We start from the raw sequence: 19,974 nt of genomic DNA on the forward strand, positions 1-19,974 counted from the left end.
GGAAAAATGGTGGTGATGAGATAATGGATTGATGGATGAGTGCTGCTTTTTCTCCTTATTTTTCATCATGCACAGGAGCCTCTAATCCTGATCTGCCTCCATTTGTCACATTTGTTCATGCGGCACCAGGTTAGTTAAAAAGGACTTAAATTGGGAATGTGAGGGGCTTTTATTTCAAGTTTTACAGTAAACAATGTCACACCTGAATTTCAGCGAGCCGGGACTATAATAAAGAAGTGTGTAGGAGCGTCTAGTTACTTGTTATTTTGCATTTGTTTTTGTATTTCTTGTTCTTTGTGAACACCAGGGCGCAGTGGGTACTTTGCCCAGCACTTAAATGTGGCAGGTGAGTCACTGTGAGGTGATGCACCAGGAAGGGACGCAGGGATTTTTACCAGGTCAATGAGGTGCGGCACAAAATGTTTGTTTGTTTTGCACAATCTTTAAATAAAGTTAATGATTAATGACCGGACGTAGAACTGCTTACGGATCAACTGGAACAGTGAATCAGTTGCCCTTTGTTAACCTTTAGTTTTTAGACAAATAGCCACGATGAAGTACGATAATTAAGATGTCTAACCACTTGTACCCGTATGCAGTACGCATTTTATGGCATTTCCACTGTCAAAAGTTTTGGCTAAAATAGCCAATGTGTGCCATCCAACTTTTTTGGTACCCTTCTGTTGGGTTGCCAAGCGTACTGATCCGACCCTAAAGGGCGGAGTTAGACACACTGCAGTCTGTTGATTGGTCGAAAGAATTGTCACTTCCTGTGTGACAGCGGTAATAAAGGACAAAGACGAAACGTCCCCAGTGTGGCCAAGTCTGCTTGTTATAAGCGACTTTGGGCTTGTTTTTCTGTAAAGTCGCTTGCAAATACCGTCCGTCACGAGACGCGGGTTGAGGGTCGCGGGTCGTGGGCTTGTTTTCTAAAGTGTAGTTGCTTATTCGGGCTTGCTTTGCTCCCTGTATGAACCCCTTCTGATTCTCCCCCAGCTCTCCACAATAAAGCCAAACACGAACGCGATATTTAGTTTGTCCTTCTCCAGGATCCGTCCACAACCCTGTTTCCCTGGTTACCACGGCATTTTGGAGCCATCTTGGGATCGCCCTCTTTGGGGCTGGTTAAAAAAAAAAGATTCATCGATGCATTACAATTGTTATTTTCCCAATTCAATATCGATTAAGGTTATTCCTGAGATCAATTTTTTTTTTTGTTGTAATGACACCCCTTCTCCACTAGGAGGCACTGTGGATGCTGTGAATTCAGCTCAGGGCACTTTAGATCATACTGTACTTTGTTAATTAAAGAATAATGAATCAATAAAATACATTTCTGAGTCAGTTTGTTCCAAACCTTTACAAAAAAATGCACACGTAAGTCTTTAACAAATATCAGAAGGTAGCCTACTGTGATGAGTTATCTGGGTAATCCTGTCATCTGTGTGTATTATTAAATCGATATCGAAGCATATTGATCAATATCAAATCGAATCGTGACCCAAAGAATTGAAATCGAATTGGATTGTGAGGTTGTGGACATTTCCCAGCTCTAGTAGCTCGTGACCCATCAGTTGAACTACTGACCTACAGTAACCTTTGCTGTATTACATCTGCCACACATTTCTAACCTCTCTCCATTTTTCAAAAGCATCTCCAATATTGATCCTAGTTTGAGCACGTTTCTGCTCGTGGAGCTTATTAGAAACATGCAGAGGCTTTTTAGGTCGGGTACAATCACTTCTATCTGAACCACTTCTCTTGCCCGCTTCCATCGCTGCAACACCTGTTGACCTGATAACTGCTCTCATATCTGACAAACCGAGAGGCGTCCAAAACGGCCGTGTGGGGGGCGTGTCTTAACAGCGCCTACCTTCTCTGGTCCAAACAAATCCAGAGCATTCAGGAGCAGAATCTAAAGTTAGAAGGAGGACATACTGGCTGCTGCATTGTTGTCAGAGAAGCCAGCACTTCAACATGTTTCCTTAATGATCAGATAGTAAGATACCTTTATCATTTCACTCTCTACACATCTCACTGATTGGACCTTTTATCTTTATTGTTAGTTTTTCTCTGATCTGATTTTTTTTATTGTTGAGCAATGGGCTAAAGCAGCTATATTTTCTGTTTCCATTTCTTGATTTATTTTCACCAGATAAACTGTTTCCTGTTTCTTTCTCCTTGATAATAAAAAAACTGGACTTTCACTCCGCTTGTAAAACTCTTGACCTGTTGCAGGACTCTTCCTGGTAATCAGCTTGTTAACTGCTTTATTTTCAGTGTATTTAGAAGCTGCAGTTTCATGTTTCCCCTCTGCAGCTCCTTTAAGTTTCACTTTCCTTTCCCCACAGTGTGACTAACCGGCTCAGCTGCTGTTCTATGACGTCAACAATAACACCAGAGGAATGTCAACACTCTGCATGGGGCCTTTTGTACTCAACACTGTCCTTTATTCAAGGACATTAAACTTCAACTTGAATTTAGTGTTTTTTTTTTATGAATGTAGCTCTTTAGGCAGGCCTTCCTCATACATCAGGCTGTTTCATTTTAAAATGTTTTTGTACTTTTAAGTTTTCCATATTTTGTGTGGGGAAAGAAACTGGTGACATCTAACCAAGTAATGCACTGACAGCACAGAGGGAGAATATTTGGACTTGTATGACTTTAACCACAAACGCCTACTACACCTTAGGGATGGGACGGTTCAAGAGAAACATCCTGAGGGTTACCCAAATATATGTGGGTAGCGTCTCCTCTCCTCTGTAACTTTGCTAAATGTTGGGACTTTGTTACATAACGATGACATAAAGTGTCTGGAGATAACATGAACGGGCGCTATACAAATAAAGATTGATTGACCTCAACATAATCCACTTTTACCGCCCTACAGATCCTTCTAAATACAATATGTAAATACTTGATTGTGTTTCCTGTTGCTTCAAAATAAAACTTTAACTGCTGTTAACCTTCACGCATGTAAAATAAATAAATATATAAGTGGTGCATACATAAATAATATGATAAGTATAAATATTATCAAACAGAGTAAATGTTCACATATACCAAAGTATCTTTACATCCATGTAGGCTTCCATTGTAAAAAAATATCTAAAGAATATCTAAATATTCTAGGCACACATGACCCACTGAAAAATACTCCACGGCCCACTTTCTGGGTCCCGGCCCACTTTCTGGGTCCCGACCCACCAGTTGAGAACCCCTGACTTAGAGGACATGAAGGTTATTTAGGAGGTTGTAAAGGCTGTAATAGTTGGGACATATTCCAGGCTGATTGCACCTTCAGATGCTGACAGTCACGTCGGTGTGATGTCAGGAAAGTGAAACTTAAGGAAACAGAGAGTGATCATCAGAGTCGGTATAAAGAGCGCAGCTGACACCTGAGCGTCAACACACAAACAGACCCAGGATGGGAGTTCAAGGCCTGACCACTTTGATAGAGGCCAACCCGGAGATCTACCGGGACGTCAAGTTCAGGAAGAGACGGCTGGTGATCGACGGCTGCAACTTCCTCTACCTGCTGTACTTCGACTCAGGTGAATAAAATAAAGTTCTCTCATTGCAGTTTACTATTCTATACTTTACGATTCTACAGGGCAGGTAATATACGTCACATTTTCCTTTTATTATACAGCCAGTCTGCAGACTTCTTATACTTAAATGTCCCATTTAATTTTTAATTAAAGTTTTGTTTACCTCTTATATCGGTTACATACCGTGTGATAATGTCTAACAGCGCTTATCTGGATGACGTCAGAGCAATTCAGTGTTAAATTGGGAGTTTGATTGAGTTTAATATGTGTTCGTCCTCCATAAAAACTCCCTGATAAAACGCAAAGTGCTCTCATTAAGACAGCAGTAAGTTTCCACTGAGTGTTTGCAATGACGCATCACAAGATCACAACACAAGCAGCTTTTTGTATGCTGTTGCTTTGGTGGCCGGGAAGTGCAAAACAATATTACAGAGTGTCAGAGACGTGCGGTCACCTGTCATCATCAAAAGTAAAAAACACATTTTATTGAATCATTATTTGTTTTTTACTTTTGATGATGACGGGTGACCGCACGTCTCTGACACTGTAATATTGTTTTGCACTTCCCAGTCACCATAGCAACAGTATACAAAAACATTTGCAAAGCTTGAGACAAAAATCTAGATTTTGGAAAACATGGACCACTAAAGAAAGAAAACACACCTAAAAGGTGCGTAACACGTTTACCAGTGCCTGCGTTTACCTGTTCCCAAAAAAAATCCTTGTTAACATTTTTACATTTACGCCCCTAATTATGAGAACGGAAACTTTTTCCGATCTTTATTCCTAAAGGAGACACATTATGATAAATCCTCTTCTACAGTCTGAACATATATCTGGGTAACCTGAGCGTCTACTGACCCACAACATGTGAAATAAACCATCCAGTCCTTTGTTTGTGGTCTGCATAAGAGAAATGCTCTGTTTCTAATGTGCTCTCCTTGTGATGTCACAGTGGGATTCTGGTAAAAAAGAATCCCCTCCCCTCCCCTGATATCTCCACCCATAGACTCCACCCCCAGACTAGAGCTAAACTTTTGCACAGGTCGGCCATTTTTATTCTCTCTACAGAGGAGTGATGTCTACTCGGGGGGGGGGTCATTACATTTAAAGAGACACACACACCAAAACGGAGCGTTCTGAGAGAGCTGGTTTATACAGGGTCACAAACCTCCTCTGGTGCTTGATTCATGTTATATTTGCATCCAAAAAGTAGCTATTTTCCCAACCATTGTTTCGGTCACCTAGAAACGGGCGCCGTTGCTTTTTGGTTGTGTGTGCACTCCCCTTCTGTTCTGCGCCCTACTCCGCGGCAAGACCAGCGTCCTATCTGAAAGGCTCTTAAAGGGACAACAAAGTCTACCGTACGTACTGAGCCATACAGTATCGTTTAGCACAGTATTGTTTTGTATTGTACCGTGTCATTTCGTATCCTAACATACGGTATTGTATCATCGTTTCGTATCCTCAGATCCGATCAGGTCAGATTAAACTGAGTTTTAACTAAAGGTTCGAGGTGTTTGTCGTTGTTAACATTTTTAACTCCTCCTATGGGCAACGATATTTGGAGACTGCTATATAAACATATTGCACATGTGTACAAGCCCCTAACGACACATAGCAAAAATATCCCATAACTGTAGATATATTTAACTCAAAACTACCAATGTGAACCTCATGGTGGCGCTACAGTTAGAGTCAGAGGCTGAGACTTTCACAGCAATCAGTTGGACAGTTGTAATAGTTTCCGTCAGGTCCACAGTGTTTTGCAGAGTGACCACAGGACCAGCATGGCTAAAAATAAACATGACTTAGATCTGATGTTCCTGTAGCCTGATATGAATCAGAGAACGAGCCGTGTGTAAATGAATCTGTTTGTGAGGACTGAACTCATCTGAGGATTGTTGTCTGGATGAGGGTAAGCGTTAGCTGTAAAGGAACCTTGTGTTTCATCCAAAATGGTTTTTTTTTGTCGGTTTTGCTTCAATAATTAGGAGCTTTTCCTTTAAAAAAAATACAAAAAAAAGTCCTTTATTTGGTGTTCAAAGAGTGAGAGGACAACTTGTAGTGAAGTGGAATCAAAACCAAGCGGCAACCTCCATCGTTGAAAAATGAAGGGGATGCTGAAGTGTAAAATCCTGCAGTTCCTGGAGTGTCCACTAGAGTCTGGCTGCAGAAGCACAGGAAGTCACATACACACCCATTCTAAAAAGCCTGTTTTTACAGCAGAGATTAACTTGTTTACAGCCTGGTTCAAAAAAACAAAAAAGTCTGATTGGGAGGGGAGGGGGTGTGTGAATGTTTTGATGACTCATAAGTTTTGATTTGATGAAGGATAAGAGTTATTGACAATAAGGCGTGTAGCTGACCTGATTGACGGGCGGGCGCGGTGTAGCGGTTTGTCAGGAGGTTTAAAACCCGCCTCAGCAGCGTAAGCTGCATAACGTTAGCTTGTTTGTGGTGTTGTGTTAGCTTGGATGCCTTGGCTGCATTAGTTGGCTTGTTGAAGAATCAAAGGGGGTGCAGAGGGTCTGCTGTGATCTGACCGGTCTGTCAGGAAAGAAATGCTGTACATTTGATTCCCAGTTATCTTGCTGCCTAGTTTAATAACCTTGTCCAGTTTGTTCTTATTTTGTAAGGACAGTGCTCCTCCCCAACACTGAATACAAAAGGTCAGCACACTTTCAATAAAAGTCTTGTAAAATAATTTCAGCATAGTGCTGTCAACATTAAAATTTCTTAGTTTCCTCAAAAAATAGAGGCGCTGTTGAGCCTTTGCATATCTTGCTTTTGTTTGCTTCATATTTACTGTACAGGGGAGAGAAATGGCTGTCTTCTAAAATCAATAATAATTTCTTTGGTTTTGTATTTAAAATCAATGAGTTATCAGAGCACCAGTTGTAAAAGTTGTCTAGTTCAGCTCTGTGATTGGTCTCATCGTCATTTAAAAGACCTATCAGAGCAACATCATCTGCATACTTAATTAATTTACAGTTGTCATGATGACTTGTACAGTCATTGGTGTACAAAGTAAACAACAAAGGTGAGAGGACACACCCTTGTGGTACCCCAGTGTGAGTGCTGATTACTGAAGAGTTTTTCCCATGGATGGTAACAAACTGCTGCCTTTCAGAAAGGACGTTATGAATCCACCTAATGAGGGTGTGGTTAACTCCCATACTACACAGCTTCACAGCCAATAGTTGTATCTGGACAGTGTTAAAGGCAGAAGAGAAATCAGCAAACAGTATACGCACATAAGATGATGGTGTTTCCAAGTGTTTATAAAGTTGGTGAAGAAATGCAGCCGTTGCATCCTCAACACCGCTCTTTGCTCGATATGCAAATTGTAGAGGATCCACTTGACTGTTTGTTTCAGACCTCAAGTGAGATAAAACGATGCGCTCAAAACATTTCATGACAACTGAGGTCAGAGCAATGGGTCTAAAATCATTGAATTCAGAGGGGCTTGTCTTTTTTGGTAATGGGATAATTTTAGATATTTTCCATGATTTTGGGATTAATTGTGAATTTAAGGGAGCTTGGAAAAGTTGTGTGAACACAGGACCTCACCTTTAATGACTTCTTGAACATGTTTACAGGCATGATGTTTGTCCGTTGAAATGTGGGGTTTTATGTGTTCTTTGTTTTTTCTTTGGTTGCAGGTCTGGACCTGAGTCATGGTGGGGAGTATGCTGCGTTTGAGGACCTTGTTGAGAGGTTTGTCAAGGCCCTCAAAGACTGCGGCATCTCGCCGTACGTGGTGCTGGACGGGGGCATAGCTCAAACTGACAAGAAGGATGAAACCATTAGATTAAGAGCAATGGATCGGCTCCAGAAAGCCCATCAAGCAGTGGAGGGAACCAGGCAGGCTGTGAATGGGATCAAGAAAGTCCATCAAGATGCACAGGAGAGCAAGGTCTTGCCACAGATGGCCAGTCTGGTGTTCAGACAAACGCTGGCCCGGCTGGAGGTCCCGGTGGCTCAGTGTTATGCAGAGGCTGACCAGGAGATCGCTGCCCTGGCCAAGGAGTGGAAGTGCCCGGTTCTCTCCAACGATAGCGACTTCTTCATCTTTGACCTCCCAGGGGGGCTGCTGCCCATTTCTCATTTCCATTGGGAAGTGGTGAAGAGGATTGGCTCACAGAGCTACATCCCTTCTAAGATCTACTACTCCTCCAGCTTCTGCATTGTCTTTGACATAGAGCCCCAACTTCTGCCAGCACTTTCCTCCTTGGCTGGAAATGACTATGTGAAGCTGCAAAGGTTGAATGCATCTATTAGATGGGCTGAGTTCGCTCCAGCAGTCAATGGGAAATCACCACAGCGCCTGAAGGGGCTGCTCTGCTGGCTGAAGGACTTCAAGCAACCTATGGAGGCCTTTGAGGCAGCACTAGGACTGCTGAGAGAGAGAGAGCTGAGTGAGGAGAAAAAGGCAGAGGTGATGGAGGGCTTAAACCTAGGGATGGAGGAGTACCAGCTTCCTCCAAGCTCCTTGAAGAGGTTCTTCATCGATGGGGTTGCCCCTCCATTCCCTGAAGTGGAAGAAGTAATTAAATACTTTATTATTTAAGTGCATTTTCCTTTACTCAGGCTCAGACTGTCAGTCAGCCAAAGTCCTTCCTTTGGACTCTCAAAGTTAAACCAGTTCAAAGATGCACTTTCATCAGTTATATATTATTAATATTAATAAACAAAGATAATATTTCAAATCTGCTAAAATGTACGACACAAACACTCAACCATCTCAGACCTTTCAGTATAATATGAAGAACATGTTGACACACCTGGTTGAATGTTGTTTTGTCCTGTCCTCCAGGAGATGGCAGGTTGGGTCTTGCTGCCGGTGATGCGGGCACAGCTGACTTCAGACGTCCTCGATGTTCTATTGTTCAATACCATTACTCTCAGCTGTCCGGTGGACAGGGCAGACTTTCCCAGTGCTCACCTGACCTCCAGGCCGATACGCCAGGTGATGTACAGGCTGCTGCTGGGAGAGACTCTAGTGAATGAGAATGACAGAGAAGGCCTCCAGCTGAAAAGCTTCCAAGTCCAACCTGCAGCCAGCGGGGTCCCTGAGGAGCTGGAACTCAAGTCACTGAACCAGGTAAAGCTTTCAAACGTTTGTTCCAACACGGACCACAAGTGCATCATTGTGTTGAGTGGCTCTCACTATTATCAGCCATAGAAGTCTTTCTTTCTCCATTGACATGACACGAGCAGATGCTACCCAACTTTGGCTTCCCATGTAATATCAAACTTTACTCCAGCTGTTTTCACATCTGCACTCTTGAAAATGTGTCTAGATAATTTCAGTAGGACTGCTCTTGAAATGCTCCTGATCTGCTAGTTCACACATGCACCCAGTGGCTATGCTGGAGTCTGTTGGGGCCCTAGCCAAAAATCACCAGGGGGCCCTCCAACCAGCATTCATTCAGAAGATTGGCAACCCACATACTCAGCTCTGTTGCTTAGAGCAAAAATGCATGCTCCTTACAAATGTGGCACTATTTAAAAAGAAAATAAACAGGCTTTCCAGATGTATATGATTTATTGCCAGGAAGCATTGCTACAACTAAGAAATTATCTACCAGACACAAATTTCCTTACTTGTTGTGCGATGTTTGTTTGTTTGTGTTCTGCTACTTCCGTCTGGTTCTTTTTAAGTCACGTCGTACCTCAGGCTTAAGAGTAAGCTTTCCCCGGAAGGCTGAGAAGTGTGATACCCCGATGATTGGAGCACACCCTCCGGTGCTTTTTGTAAATGGGAACCACCACACCTGTCTGCCACTCCACAGGCACTGTCCCAGATTTCCACGCGACATTGAAGAGGCGTGACAGCCCAACAATGTCCAGAGCCTTTAGCATCTCAGGGCAAATCTCATCCACACCTGGCGCCTCGCCACTGAGGAGCTTTCTGACTGACTCAGTGACCTCTGCCAAGGTTCGTGGTAAGACTTCCCCCGGATCTTCAGACTCTGCCTCCTCTTCAGAGGACGTGTTGTCTGGGTTCAGGAGTTCCTCAAAGTATTCCTTCCACCGCCCAGCGATGTCCCCGGTCCGGGTCAGCAGCCCTCCACCCCTGCTGATAACAGCCTGGGGGCAAGCCCTGCTTTTCCTTTCTGAGCCGTCGGACGTTTTGCCAGAACCTCCTTGAGGCCAACGAAAGTCCTTCTCCAAAGCCTCCCCGAACTCCTCCCACAACTGGGATTTTGCTTCCGCAACCACTAAAGCCACAGCCCTCCGAGCCACCCGATACCTGTCAGCTGCTTTCAGAGACCCCTGGGCTAACCAAGCCCGAAAGTGCCTCCTTCTTTTGCCTCCACCAACAGGTTCTTAGGTTGCCGCCACGACAGGCACCAATGGTCTTCTGGCAGCAACTCCTAGCAGCTGCTTCCAAAATGGAGGCTTTGAACATGGACCACTTAGACTCCATGTCCCCAACCTCCCCCGGGATGAAAGAGAAGTTCTTCCGGAGGTGAGAGTTGAAGACCCCTCGGAAAGGGGCCTCAGCCAGACGTTCCCAGTTCACCCGCACTACACATTTTGGGTTTGGCAGGTCTGTACCAGTCTGATCCAACTCACCACCAGGTGGTGATCAGTTGATAGCTCTCCTCTCTTTACCTGAGTGTCCAAAACATACGGCCGCAGATCTGACGAAACAACTACAAAGTTGATCATCGATCTTGGGCCTTGGGTGCTCTGGTACCAGGTACACTTATGAACATCCCTATGTTCAAACATAGTGTTTGTAATGGCCAATCCATGACTAGCACAGAAGTCCAACAACAAAACACCACTCAGGTTCAGATCAGGCAGGCCGTTCCTCCAAATCACCCCTCCCCAGGTGTCTCCAACGTTGCCCACATGAGCGATGAAGTCCCCCAGTAGAACTACAGAGTCCCCGGGCGGAACCTCTTCCAGGCGCCCACCCAGAGACTCCAAGAAGGCTGTGCACTCTGAACTGCCGTTAGGTGCATATGCACATACAACAGTCAGAGCCTTCCTCTCCGCAACCTGAAGTCGCAGAGAGGCGACCCTCTTGTTCACCGGGGAAAACTCCAACACAGCCGGGGGCAGGTGAATATCCACACACCCGCCTGGCGCCTCTCACCCTGGGCAACCCCAGAAAAGGAAAGAGTCCAGCCCCTCTCCAGGAGTTTGGTTCCAGAACCAGTGCTATGCGTCAAGGTGAGACCAACTATCTCTAGCTGGTAGCGTTCCACTTCCCACACAAGCTCCGGCTCCTTCCCCGTCAGAGAGGTGATGTTCCACGTCCCCAGAACCAGTCTGCGCTGCCGTTGATTAGCAAGTCCAGGCCAATCAACGGGCCTGCCACCCGGCTTATCTTGCACCTGCTCCCCATGTCTCTCCCTGCGGGTGGTGGGACTACAGGGCGGCGGTTCCTTGTTGTTTTTCTCGGGCTGAGCCCGACCGGGCCCCATGGAAGACTGCCTTGGGAGACCCTACCAGGGGCTAATGCCCCAGACAACACAGCTCCCGGGTTCACCAGGACACACAAACGTTAACCACCACCACGTTAAGGTGAAGGTTCTTTGAGGAGGACAGTGCTTGTTTATATATTCTGTTCAATTTACAGGTGTGGATGAATTTAACGACAATGTTCCTCATTAACCTCTGACCTCTTGTCCCCAGGCGGAGCCCTCTGTGTGTCTGCAGGTGTTACTGGAGGCTCTGGGGGTGCCTGAGGCCTGTCTGGATGGACTGCAGCCTCACCTGCGCCTCCTGGTGGCAGTGACCTGCTTCTGGCTGCAGAGAGCCGAGCCTAAACCGGACGAGACGCTGCTGAAGGCGCTGCTGCTGGGAGTAAGTCATGGAGACTCACTGAGACAACAAGCAGGTAATAAATGAGTCATACAGGGGTCTCAACTTACCATTGTTTCCACTGAGGATTCATCTGCAGCTTATGGTCTCATTATTTAAGGAGAAGTAGGGAGCAATGCAAAAGAGAGTCCTTTTCAGTCCTCTGTGTGTGTTTGTGATTCAGCTTTGAAGAGAGAGAAGAAACCCTTGAAACTGCGGCTTGACGCAGACGTCCTCCACTCCTTCAACCAATGGCAGGGATGCCTGAGGCAGAGCGTCCACCTGAACCAGCTGCTGGGCTTCCCCTTACCTGAACCACAGATCGCACGGTGAGTTCAAGGACACAGCAACCTGAGATTCACGTCCTGACTCAGTCAGGTGACGTCCGTGATGATAAATCTCCATCTTGTTCTCCTGATGTCTTCCAGGTGTTATGAGGGAACGTTGGTCCACAGGCTGGTCCACATGTTGAGGAGGGAACGAAAACTGAAAACCCTTTTGAAGAGCGAACCCTCAGTTATGAGAGAGTACCACAAGATGCTCACCATCGTTCAAAGGTTTCACTTTGAGGAGGCGTTGATGCTGACGAGAGTGAAAAGGCGGGAACTGGAGCCTCTAAAGGACCTGACTCCCACCCTGATGGACCTCTTCTACCTGTACGAAGAAGACGAGGTCAGCAGTGCCGTCCAAGTACACAAGGATCTTTATCTGGATGATATTTTGTCCGTGAGAACTCGGTACAGATCGAAGGAGAGGAGCAGCCGCTGTGACAATCTGATCATGGCCCGTAAACAGGAGTGCCGGCGCTGTGACCTCCAGGTTTAGGTCTGATCCAGGGACTCACTGACCTCCTTCAGTCCTGATTCAGTGCTGTTTTTGTTATGACAAGACCAAAGGTCGTATTCAAGAAGCCTCTTAAGTACTAAGAGTTGCTCCCATTGACAACATTCAAAAAAAGTCTTAGAGTCAGGACATTTTCTAAGAATTTCCCGTTAAAGTTCAGACTAGATCCTTTTAAAGATGAAAGTTATTCACAAAGCGTCTTAGCCCTTAAGAGAGCTCCTGAGGTGTCAAAGTGTGAGGAGGACTTAAAACAGGATGAAGAGTAGAACAGAGAAATAATAAAATAAATTTAAAAAAAACCCACCTACGTGTGGACGAGGGCTAAAATATCTTGCTGTTGATAATATGTCTTTGCCTTTAAGGTACAAGCAGGTTTTATATTTTAAATGCAGAGACTTTTGACTATTTTTGATATTTTGATGTGTGATAAAGTTTATTAATACGTCCACTCAAAGAGAGGAGTCATCAGGAGACATCAGGGACTTTTTTTGTGCTCCATGCTGGATGTTTTAAAAAGTTCACATTTTTCAGATGGCTTTTGATGTGATGTCACTTAACGTTATTTTATTATGTTAACAGATTGATTTGTTGTATGTATGGGAAAACTTTGTACTTTAATAAAGTCTTTACATGAATGGTTTTTTGTAATTTTGTGTAACGTTTTAAATTGTTGAACTTTCAGAGTGATCTCTACTCATCAGAGACATTTCTTTGTTTGTTTGAAAGTTTGTTTAAAGGTCACATTCTGTAAAAATCCACTTCTCCATGTTCCTCTAATATGTGTCTCTAGTCTGTCTACAAACCCCCCAATGATGAGAAAAGTCCATCCTCTCCGTCTTCTGCCTGCTCCACTTTTCAGAAAATGTGTGCTCAAACAGCTGTGTGGAGATTTTCCCTTCATGACATCACAAAGGGCAGTAGCCCCTCCCCCAGGTGGGTGACACTCCCACAGCTAGGTGTTTGTTCTGCCCTCTGAGTCTGCCTTCTCACCGTAAACAATAGGACATGGAGCGAGAAAGCCAGAGTATAACCAAGCCCTTCCAGAGAGGGGGCGTGGTCAGACACAGCTCATTTACATATTTAAAGGTACAGACACAGAAACAACCTGTTCTGAGCAGGGCTGAAATAGAGGGGTTTATAGACATGATCAAATACAGGATCAGAGTGGATTTAGAACAAGAAACTTCACACATGTTTTGAGGAGCTCTGAGACTTATTTAAACTGAAGAGGAGGAGGAGAATATGTGACCTTCAAACCTCTCTGCACTCACTGAGGTATAAATGTAGGAACACAAATAAGGAAATGTTCAATGTTTGATTTGTTCGTTGTAATAAACTTTTCTTCTCTAATTGTGTGGGTGTTTGAACACAAAGACAAAATGTGAATCCAAACTGAGGCTGACCTCATATTTTTGGTGCTTCTGTACCTTTAAATCCCACACGTTTGAGAAACGATACAATCGATGGCACAGAAACGTACAGAATAACATCTTCAGTCACAACGCCTGAAACGTTTCTACTCCCAAAATTGAAAAACTTTAAAATTCAAGAACAAGTGAGGGATGTTGGTCAACAGAAATGAGAACAATACGAACACACACCTGACAGCGAACAAGGAGAAAAGAGAAGCTGACCTCTGTCGTCGTTGTCCAGGAGATAAATCTTTTTATTTCATACCAGTTAAATATAACGTTTCAATGTTCACAATTAGGAATAAAAAACAGATCTCACTTTAGGAAACAGCAGCAGAGTGACGGGATTTTCTGGGCTGATGGGAGAAAATAAAAAAAAAGACAACTATCAAAAACTACATTTTCCAGAAAGCACTGTGACGTCTGAATAAATCAAAGGAGAGAAAGCAGAAGTGAATCCTGAATTAAATGTTGAATGAAGTCGTTAATATTCGCAGTGATTCATCCGTCAGTAAAGGGAGATTTTTAAAATTTGTAATGGATGACGTCTCTAAGGCACAGCATGAGGAAGCGTTCTTATTAAAGTGGCGGTACCCTGAAGCGTCCGGTCCGTGGCGGAACTGTTGTGGTCGAAGGGTTTTCATTTAGCGTCAGGATGTATGACTCTGCAGGGCGGGAAACACTCACCAACACGCACACACAAACAAGTTTCTCTGTACAAAGTGGCGAGATGAAATACAACCAAACGTTGGCATCAGCTGTACAACTGAAAGTGTATGAATTTAAATAAACCAGTGTAGAAGAAGGAGCATGAAAAACACAGTTTGGGTCACAGAGACCAGCCCATGAAGTGGAGGTGTAACGGTACCACATACATTTAATAACTTTAACACCTTTACACTTTTTATTTCCCTTCAGCTCTGCTCTGTTTCCTGCACTCAAACTGTTCTTTTAAAGGTCACATATTCTGCAAAATCCTCTTCTCCATGTTCCTCTAACACTAACATGTGTCTCTAGTCTGTCTACAAACCCCCCAATGATGAGAAAAGTCCATCCTCTCCGTCTTCTGCCTGCTCCACTTTTCAGAAAATGTGTGCTCAAACAGGCCGTTAAGAGATTTTCCCTTCATGACATCACAAAGGGCAGTAGCCCCTCCCCCAGGTGGGTGACACTCCCACAGCTAGGTGTTTGTTCTGCCCTCTGAGTCTGCCTTCTCACCGTAAACAATAGGACATGGAGCGAGAAAGACCGAGTACACCCAAGCCCTTCCAGAGAGGGGGCGTGGTCAGACACAGCTCATTTACATATTTAAAGGTACAGACACAGAAACAGCCTGTTCTGAGCAGGGCTGAAATAGAGGGGTTTATAGACATGATCAAATACAGGATCAGAGTGGATTTAGAACAAGAAACTTCACACACATGTTTTGAGGAGCTCTGAGACTTATTTACACTGAAGAAGAAGAGGAGGAGATGTCACCTTTAAGTTAAAATGGAAAAAATCAACTGGGTGATGAAAATAAAAACTAAACAACACAAACATTAGAAATGGTGTCAACATGTAGTTTGTCCAGCAGAGGGCGCTCTGAGTTCATAGTTTATAAACATACACTGTAAATATGAATGTTTGAAGCACGTCTGTTCCTGCAGGGGGCGCTGGAGTCCCATCGATGGCGGTCTCCATGCTGGAAATGCTGTCTCAGTCTAACTTTCAGTCAACCTAACGACAGGCTGAGAGCTGGAGCTGAGGCGGGTTTTAAACCTCCTGACAAACCGTTACACCGCGCCCACCTGTCAATCAGGTCAGCTACACGCCTTATTGTGAATAACTCTTATCCTTCATCAAATCAAAACTGATGAGTCATCTGGATTTCTGATATATATATATATATATATATATGTGGAAAATGTTGCACATTCTTCCTTAAAATCATTTGGGGGGGAAATGCAAACGGTTTTGTTTTTGTCACTTGACAGAAACTTTCAACAAACAAACAGAGTGTCCCAGGAAAAATAAATAACTGAACGTAGTTTTCAGAGCTTCATCATCACGGTGATCTGATCACTCTGATTGGACAGTTTTAGATTTGATTTGATTTATCGGTTAGAAAGTTCCTCTTCGGGTGATTGTGTTCATTTATTTGTTTCAATAAAAACTATTTTGTAGAACAAAAGAAAACATGTTTATTTTTCTCCAAATAAAAAACATTAATTTGAACAGAAAGTTTGGAAATCTGAAGCTGCCAGCGTTCAAATGAAATCACTCCATCACACCTCATGTTGAACCTGATCTGACGTTCACATGATTATCAGATAAAGAGCTGCAACAACTCACTCTAAAGTTAGAGCTGCTTTCACACCTGCAGAAAACCTCCTGATGTTTTCAGTCTGAGCGTCATGTGATCACAAACATCTGAATGTTTCTCTCTTCACTCAGAGTTTCTCCTCCAGCCTCCTCGTATTTATTCTGCAGAAAGTCAGAGTGAGCTGATGTGAGAACACAGCAGGATATAATCAGGAGAATTCACCTGGAGCCAGTGGGAGGGGCCAGTGGGAGGGGCCAGTGGGAGGGGGTGGTGACCTTTATTCCCTGTGATCGCTGCACGACCATAGACCGTCTGCACGTCACCTCTACCATCTCCGTGCTCTAATCAACCTGCTGCTGCATGTTTCCTGTTCTCCAGGATGTTCTTCTCCACTCTTTAGTTCACTTTGAGATTCTCTTCAACTACATGTAGCATTGATACAAAGACACATATTCTCATTATAGCGTCGTATAGAGGCCCCGCCCCCCTCCTTTCTGACAGGGATAGTCTCCCTCTGTAAGGTGCATGTGTGAACAGCGAGGTGAGGAGGATTTCAGGATCAGTCCTGCTGTTATCTGGATATTTTCAGGAGTGTGTGTGTGTGGAAATGGCTTTTTGATAGAAAAATCACTTTGAGGAATAAAAAAAAGTCTTTAATGAGAATAAATCTTCTGATCTTTGACTCGTGGACAAAATAAAACATTTGGAGATGTGATTTTTTTTTTTACTGTAACCAATTAACAGAACAAAAAGATTTATCAAGAAAACATCAACAAATTAATTTAAATAAACAAACGAACGCTGCAGTCCTGATAAAAATGAAAAGAAACACAACACCTTTAAAAATGATGTCAAAGGCTTTAAATATGATTCTTTATTCTAACAGTTGAACACAAACTGAACTTCTGCACGCTTCTTCTCATGTGCAACAAAATGCATCAAATTAATCACCGGGACACGACCACGACAGAGCGGGTTTATAAAACGAGTCGAATGATGTGAAGAAAAGAAACTAAATCTTTAAACGTGTTTCTGACGGGATGATTGGAATCGAGTGTTGGCAGTCAGAGACGAAGAACAGATTCAAGCTTTCAAGGTTTCAATAATTCAGCTGCACTGTTTGGATCGTCCGTTATCTTCCTCCCTCTCCTCAGCAACGTTTCTCCGCTCCTCCTGGGGGGGTCCCCGAGGCGTGCCCCAGGCCAGGCGGGATGTTTAATCCCTACAGAGAGCTCAGGGTCCACCACGGGGTCCAGGAGGATCCTGATCAGATACCGACCCACCTCAGAACCGTTTTGGATCCTTTAAGCTTTAAAAACAGCGACGGCATGAAGCCTCCGCTTTCTGATCTGATGTCCATGATTCAGTGCCTTCATGTTTACAGTAGAATCACACAGCTGTAGGCCGACTTTAAATATCAAACTTTATTCCCTCCCCGTTGTTGTTTTGATTCGTTCACTGCAAAAAAAACTCAAATCTTACCAAGAGTACAAAAACATCCCTGCAACAAGTCATAAACCGGATTTTTACCAAGATTAAAACTCTAGTATCCATCATCTCTACAGCTGTCATTGGTCGAGAACCAGTTAGGTTCCTGCATCTCTTTTTATGAAATCAGATTTAAGAAGTTAAGTTAACTCTCTGTCTTTGAGGATATAAATCTATTTTACTAAAAGAAGTCACTCGTGGATATCCTGAAATCAGATGTGTGTCTGGACCTGTCAGCTGAACTGTCGGGTGTAAGGACATTTGGTAAGATTAGAGTTTCTGCAGTGTACCGTCACACCTCCACATAATGGTTATAAAGCCGTTAAAAGGAGTCGTGTTGGAAGTGACAGAGCGAGCCGAGTAGTGGTCAACACCTTCCAAAACAAAGAGTAAAAAAAAAAAAGACGACTGGAAGAGAACAAAGAATTGCACACGCCTGGATTCTTAGAGAACGTCCTAAAACATCGAGGAGCCGCTTCACAGCAGGAAGGTGTGCTCTGTTCCCCCAAAGCTACGGAGCCAAAGAGCTGCTGTGGATCCGTTTTATTGGAGGGAACACGGAGCAGAGGGGCAGATCTCCCAGAAGCCTTCATGTCCTCTCAGTTCAGCCTCCATCCGCCCCCCCGCCTCCCCTCCCTCAAAAGACTGGGAGCATCCTCCTCCGGTCCCAGACCAGAGTCCCTCCTCCCTCTTCAGGATCTCACAGGAAAAGTCTTTGCAGTCTTATTAAGTCAGTGCCATCGATTGTGAGATCCTTTAACCCACCCTCCTCCTCCTCCTCTTCTTCTTCTTCCTCCAGACCTCAGAGTCCTTCAGGCCGGACAGCACGGCGTCGAGGAGGGATGGGGGGGAGAGGGGGGGTCATACCTCGTGGAAGCAGTCGGCGGGCACGCTCTTCTCGACTCCTCTCCACCTCTCCAACATCTTTATGAGCTCGGACACGACGCACACCGAGGAGGTGAGGGACACCAGGAACAGCAGGTCTGAAGGAGCGTCAGAAACACAGGAACAGGATGAAGAATCAAACGTTTCCTTTCAACACGTGACACCACATTGTTTTATAACTGTTTCTACATGTTAGGGGCAGAAAGTGACCTGCTGCCATGTAATCCACCTCCTCCTTCATGAGGAGCCATTAACGCCTGCTGCTGACTGAAATGATGTCTTGATGATGTTTATACCCTAAAGCATCATCAGATAAGAGTCCCTCACTGTAAAGTGTTTGTTCTTACCGAAGAAGCTCAGACTCTCCGTCTGGAAGACGCTCTGCAGAGGAGGGAAGTAGATGACGAGCAGCTGACCCATGATGGAGGCCAGGACGGCGAAGCAGAACGTCCTGTTGCTGCACAGACCCATCTCATGGACCATACGAGTCTGAGGGGCAGAACACACTGAGATCACTCTTCAATCCCACATTCATCTCACAGCCGGACAAATCACAGTTTTAACACAGAAAACATGTAGAAGGATAGATTATAGATTATAGATTATAGATTATAGATTATAGATTATAGATTATAGACACAGCTCCTACATTTCACCTTTTGTACATTTTGTGTTATTTTTTACATTTTACATTTTTAAATTATATTTTATATATTGTAATAGCTTCTTATTCTGTATTATTTAAGTTGTTTCTAGTTCTGCTTTATTTCCTTGTTAATTGTTTAGCACCAATACACCAAGTCAGATTCTTTGTATGTGTAAATGTACTTGGCAATAAACCCCGACTTTGTGTCCGGGGCGTGTGGTCATGATAAGCCGTACATGCTTCTAACGGTTACCTGCGAACGCGAGCTCAGAGCGTTGAACATGTCGAAGAAGACGAAGCAGGTGAAGGTCATGGTCGTGTCTCGAGGAGTGATCACGTTGTCCTGCAACTGGAAACCAAAACAAAAGAAAAACAAGTGTTTAAAACACAGCTGTCACATGTTTTCATCATCCATTCATACACTTTACAGACAAAGCAGTGGGAGCAACTTGGGGTTAAGTGTCTTTCCCAAGGACACACCGGACATGTGGCCGTGGGAGCTGGGGATCGAACCCCCGACCTCCCTGTTGAGAGACCCACTGAGCCACAGTGATCTCAGTCATCGGCACAGTCGCATGCGATTGGCCGTCAGAGCAGGGGGAGACGCCTCCTTTCAACAAAGGCTCTCATTGGCTGTTATGAGGTGTCATCAAAAGGTCAATGGAAGGTCAATGTGGAGGTCGATTTGCAGCAATCCGTGGATCGTTAAGGATGAAATGTGTGAAATAGAAATCAAATCGTGGGGAGTTGTTTTGGAAGGAATATCATGATGGGGCGAGTTCAGTAAATCATCAAATGGCGAGATTAAAGACAGTGAAAGAATCGTTGTTTGTCGTAGTCTGACGGATAGGTTTGTAGGTCGTGGAATGAAAAGAGCGCCCAGAGAAAAAGAAAGAGTCGTCACATGAATCAAAGTGCCTCACCTCTCTCCAGAAGACGAACAGCGTCCCGCACACGATGACGAACGCAGACACCAGGACTTTAACGAGCAGGCTGCGAGTCAGGATGCTGTCTCTCACA

At 44.3% G+C, this 19,974-nt stretch overlaps 2 protein-coding genes across 4 annotated transcripts in view; one reads left to right on the forward strand and one right to left on the reverse strand.

Moving 5' to 3' along the window:
• The first annotated feature begins 3,344 nt into the window (after positions 1-3,344).
• Positions 3,345-12,858, forward strand: LOC132983255 (protein asteroid homolog 1-like). Its single transcript, XM_061049504.1, has 6 exons — positions 3,345-3,554; positions 7,217-8,100; positions 8,371-8,658; positions 11,208-11,412; positions 11,560-11,704; positions 11,804-12,858. The coding sequence occupies exons 1-6, from the start codon at positions 3,428-3,430 to the stop codon at positions 12,198-12,200; spliced, it is 2,046 nt and encodes a 681-aa protein (XP_060905487.1). The 5' UTR covers positions 3,345-3,427; the 3' UTR covers positions 12,201-12,858.
• Positions 12,859-16,781: 3,923 nt separating this feature from the next.
• atp2c1 (ATPase secretory pathway Ca2+ transporting 1) overlaps positions 16,782-19,974 on the reverse strand; it is a 60,900-nt gene continuing 57,707 nt past the window's right edge. For all 3 annotated transcript variants that reach the window (XM_061049502.1, XM_061049503.1, XM_061049501.1), the window contains 4 exons: positions 19,878-19,974; positions 19,208-19,303; positions 18,656-18,797; positions 16,782-18,406 (listed from right to left, as the gene is read on the reverse strand). The exon at positions 19,878-19,974 is cut by the window's right edge and continues 51 nt beyond it. In XM_061049502.1, the coding sequence (XP_060905485.1) occupies positions 18,285-18,406; positions 18,656-18,797; positions 19,208-19,303; positions 19,878-19,974 (457 nt within the window). In that variant the 3' untranslated portion in view covers positions 16,782-18,284. The remainder of the gene's footprint in view (positions 18,407-18,655; positions 18,798-19,207; positions 19,304-19,877) is intronic.

The sequence above is a fragment of the Labrus mixtus genome, chromosome 11, assembly GCF_963584025.1.
Source record: "Labrus mixtus chromosome 11, fLabMix1.1, whole genome shotgun sequence".
Taxonomy (NCBI): domain Eukaryota; kingdom Metazoa; phylum Chordata; class Actinopteri; order Labriformes; family Labridae; genus Labrus; species Labrus mixtus.